Source organism: Sinocyclocheilus anshuiensis, unplaced genomic scaffold, assembly GCF_001515605.1.
Source record: "Sinocyclocheilus anshuiensis isolate Anshui unplaced genomic scaffold, SAMN03320099.WGS_v1.1 scaffold1136, whole genome shotgun sequence".
NCBI lineage: Eukaryota > Metazoa > Chordata > Actinopteri > Cypriniformes > Cyprinidae > Sinocyclocheilus > Sinocyclocheilus anshuiensis.
The window spans coordinates 265823-270344 of NW_015548521.1; the positions used below are offsets into that span (position 1 = coordinate 265823).

The window sequence follows — 4522 nt, forward strand, 5'->3', positions numbered from 1 at the left end:
CAGCAGTGCCACAAACTGATCACCTCCATGCCACGCCGAATTGAGGCAGTAATTAAAGCAAAAGGAGCCCCTACCAAGTATTGAGTACATGTACAGTAAATGAACATACTTTCCAGAAGGCCAACAATTCACTAAAAATGTTTTTTTTATTGGTCTTATGAAGTATTCCAATTTGTTGAGATAGTGAATTGGTGGGTTTTTGTTAAATGTGAGCCAAAATCATCACAATTAAAAGAACCAAAGACTTAAACTACTTCAGTCTGTCTGCATTGAATTTATTTAATACACACGTTTCACAATTTGAGTTGAATTACTGAAATAAATGAACTTTTCCACGACATTCTAATTTATTGAGATGCACCTGTATATGCACCAATATTATCAATATGCACCGATATGTAAAGGAGGTGATTATATCTCTATTTATTTTTTCAGGTTGATATCCTTTGGTTGGAATTCTCCTTTTTTACAATTCAAGGCCAGCAAGGCTTAATATATCATTCATTTAATATAAAATCCAGCAACATGTCCATGAAATGATTGTCTAGTGAAGCTAATAGTACTAATAAAGTAATAAACCAATAAACCGGCATGCTCAAGCAATTCATGGCCTCATTCAGCGCTTGTGCAATTCCCAAACAATCTTTAACCTAGGTTTTTTTTTTTTTTTTTCATTTTGGGAGGGTTTTATCTCCTGGAAGATTTTCATTGATAAACGTCCATGTTGTTAATTTTCAACACATCAAAGGCGCTAGATTTCACACTTTGAACAACTGAAAGATGGCATTTGAGCCAAGAAGAGTGAATCTGACGGTTCGGTGCACACCTAATGACAGTAATTATCATGTCTGCGCCACTTAGACCTTTTAGAGATTCCACACCTTTGCTGAGTGGCATGGCACGTCGATGCAGGGCAGTTTATAAAGGAAGTGGAGTTATGGCGCAATGTGCATGATATAGTTATGGCTTATCATTTAAAGGTGCATGACATAATGCAATATGAAACTCTTTCTCTGTAAATTTGTTGAAATAAAAACAAAACAAAATCCATGCATTTCACTTAATCTTTCCTAAAGCTTTCTTTGTTGTCTTGCAGTCAAGTCTTTGTAACAATTTCCAATCTGTTTTCTAATCTGTCTTTATGGGAATGGAAGAGTGTGTGGCTAGAATTTTATTTTGGATTGAAACATTGAAGGACATTTTCTTTGTCTTTCAGATGCACCCTTTGGGCCTGTGTAACAATAACGATGAAGAGGACTTGTACGAATACGGCTGGGTTGGAGTGGTCAAACTGGAGCAGCCCGAGTTGGACCCCAGCTGCCTTACTGTACTGGGCAAGGTAAGGATGCCACTCAATGTCTTACTGTAGTAGATTAGATCAAAGTTCTGTTCATAAATGTCAATGCAATGTGTATTTGGAGTGACATTTCCCTAAAATAGTATTATTTGTGCAGATTTTCATGTTGCCTTGCCTGCTGTTCAAAGGCAGTTTTGGCAATGATTCCACTTTGATGCATACAGTTTTTCAAGCCCTGTTGAATGGTTTTGTTGTTAAAGGCTGTCATACAGTGCTATCCAAATAGTGTTACCTGATTTGTGGAACTGCTGTGATGTCACATGGTAAAATACTCTCAGTGTGGTGTTGGCTACCATTGCACTTTTTAGACACACTGAACAAATCCAGATCCAGATGAAGCGTTTCCTAATTGGCTGAGCTTTCTGCAGTCTCAGGACACCAATATCTGTTTGCATGTTTGATCTTTTTATGGGGAAATTTGAAGATTTCCACACATTTATACTCAGCAGGACGCTCTTGCTCTAAAACGGCTAAATATTTTCCCATGTCTAATGCTGGAATGGGCTTAACGTTACACATGACACACTCTCCCTTTTGGATTCTCGTGGAGATGTTCTTAAATAATCAGCATTCATTTAGCTTTCTGCTGTCGTCTTATTGGCACATGGGAAGTTGGTGCACACTGTGTGATTTTTAGCTGTTTTAAGACTTTAAAACCGTTTTAAGATCTTTGATTACTTGAAGCGTGTCATAAGAAATCATTTGCCAAAGAGCGTAAATGTAGTGCGCGTTTTATTTGTTTTATTGGTGACACACCTGCATCAGTTAAGGTTTCAGCTTATAGCATAAAACCAACACAAATAGCATTCAAAACAAAATTCTGAATATCATCGGATATGATTTCCGGAAAGTTCACGTTAGGTGAACGGGGGGTAAACACATTCCATTTCTTTTTCTATCATAATAATGGGATAGAAAAACATCCTCCCCTTCTTTTGTGCCAGTGCTATAATTAGAGAGTCGGCTGTCATAATCGGGCCTCTGATATAGGCCTGCGCTCGGCTGGGGTTCTCTTTCTAGTCCCAGCATCAGTGTCTGTCCGGTCTCGCCAGCGTCCCTTTGACCCGCTTGTGCCAGTGTGTCCCTGCTGTGCCACCCCTGCCCTTATTTTTGTTTTTCTTCTCCTTTATCTTTCCGCTGTTGTCTGCACTATCGTTCATACATTTTTTTCTGAAAGAAAATCATTCAAGATTTCTAGAAAAATATTAAGCAGCATAGTTGTTTTCAAAATTGATAATAAGAACAAATTTAAAAAATTGCGTTCTTTTCCCTCCGGTAACTAAATCAGTGTTTGGTTGAAATGAGTAACCTCATGATGTTTAGTTCTGTTAATGGTTTTCAAACATCTGCATTCTTTCACTGATATGGACTTAACCACCGTATTAAACATATGCAATAGAAGCGTGATGGCTGTTGTTATTACAGTCAGCATGCATCTTATTTTTTTGTCAGCTATTCACATGAACTTTAAAGTATGTGGTTTCTTGCCACATTACTGTATGTTATTTAGTGGAAGAATGCAGATGCTCCCAAACTTTTAACAGAGCATTTCATTCGGTTTGAGTATTTTTATTTTGTTTTGTTTTGTTTTGTTTTGTTTTGTTTTGTTTTGTTTTATTTTATTTTATTTTATTTTATTTTATTTTATTTTATTTTATTTTATTTTATTATTTTGTTTTGTGTTGTGTTGTGTTGTGTTGTGTTGTGTTGTGTTGTGTTGTGTTGTGTTGTGTTGTGTTGTGTTGTGTTGTGTTGTGTTGTGTTGTGTTGTGTTGTGTTGTGTTGTGTTGTGTTGTGTTGTGTTGTGTTGTGTTGTGTTGTGTTGTGTTGTGTTGTGTTGTGTTGTGTTGTGTTGTGTTGTGTTGTGTTGTGTTGTGTTGTGTTGTGTTGTGTTGTGTGTAGTGTAATGCCATTAAAAACGAACAAAACCAGACCTCGCTCAAGGTATCAAGAAGGTATTTCATTTCGTTTCATTTTCTGAACAGATTTTTTCCAATACTTTTCTTGATTCCCAATCTGTGTAAATCCACATTTTTGTGGAGATGGAAAATTCTGTCATTACTCACCATTACATTCCTGTAAGTGATGACATTTGCAACTTTTAGGTGGACTTTCCCTTTAAGTACATGTGCACTCTTAAAAATAAAGGTGCTTCACAGAGCATGGTTCCATAAAGAACCTTTAACATCTGAAGAACCTTTCTGTTTCACAAAACGTTCTTTGTGGCGAAAAGAAGGTTCTTCAGATTATAAAAAGGTAAGAAAGAGAAGGTTGTAGGCTTCTCTGATTTGTGTAAGGTCTTGATGGAGCTGCCCCGCTGACATGTATATATACACAGTTTCTTCCTCCGTTTCCTGTCTCTGTCCGCAGAGAGCCATCGCTCCGCTCACCTCCCACCTCTCCTGCTTCCTCTCTCGTTCCTAATCATTCTTTTGTTCTTTCTCACCTACACTAGTCTCATCATTGCATTGTAGATCATCTCATCGGGAATCCTCAGGAAACTAATGTAAAGTGTTTATGGATCATTCATGCATCTGCCTGACCTGATGCTTTGTGCACTGGTTTCCTCAGGAGCCAATAAGAAGCCTGTTTTGGATGGCAGAGGTGTGTGTCATGAATTCAGTCATGATAGCTTAAGTGAGCTCTGGTTTTGCTTGTTTTTAATGGCAGCACACCAAGAATTCTTTTTTTTCTTTGCATTAGAGAAATTAGACATTCTTACAAATGTTTAATGGTGTACATTATTATTTACAGAAACTGGTCTCTTATTTGTGTATCGTACACAGATTTAGTTGTTTTTCCTGTGGTGAATGTACTTCATTAATTCCCAGCAGGTCCCTCCTCTTTTAAGGGCTGTCTTGATCTGTTTGTTGGTTGGTTTCTTTCTTTCTCTCTTTTTTGTCTCTTTGCCAGCATGATATCCTTTTTTTTCCAAACAGTGCTCTGCTCTGACACATGCAAAACTGGCTGAGGGGTTCTGTCCTTTCATCTCCTGACCGCATACTGAGTCTTCCCGTTCCCATTGCATCAGTCCACATGGCTCTGTGTGTGCGTGCGTGCGTGTGCGTGCGTGCGTGTGTGAGTGTGTGAGTGTGTGTGTGAGTGCGTGTGTGCGTGAGTGCGTGTGTGCGTGTATGTGTGTATGTGTGTGTGTGTGTATGTATG

At 38.2% G+C, this 4522-nt stretch overlaps 1 protein-coding gene across 1 annotated transcript in view; it reads left to right on the top strand.

Annotated features, from left to right (window-relative positions):
* LOC107656810 (E3 ubiquitin-protein ligase ZNRF3-like) overlaps positions 1-4522 on the top strand; it is a 72107-nt gene that overhangs the window by 41406 nt on the left and 26179 nt on the right. Inside the window, exon 2 of the mRNA XM_016444755.1 lies at positions 1217-1339. Coding sequence (XP_016300241.1) covers positions 1217-1339 — 123 coding nt within the window. The remainder of the gene's footprint in view (positions 1-1216; positions 1340-4522) is intronic.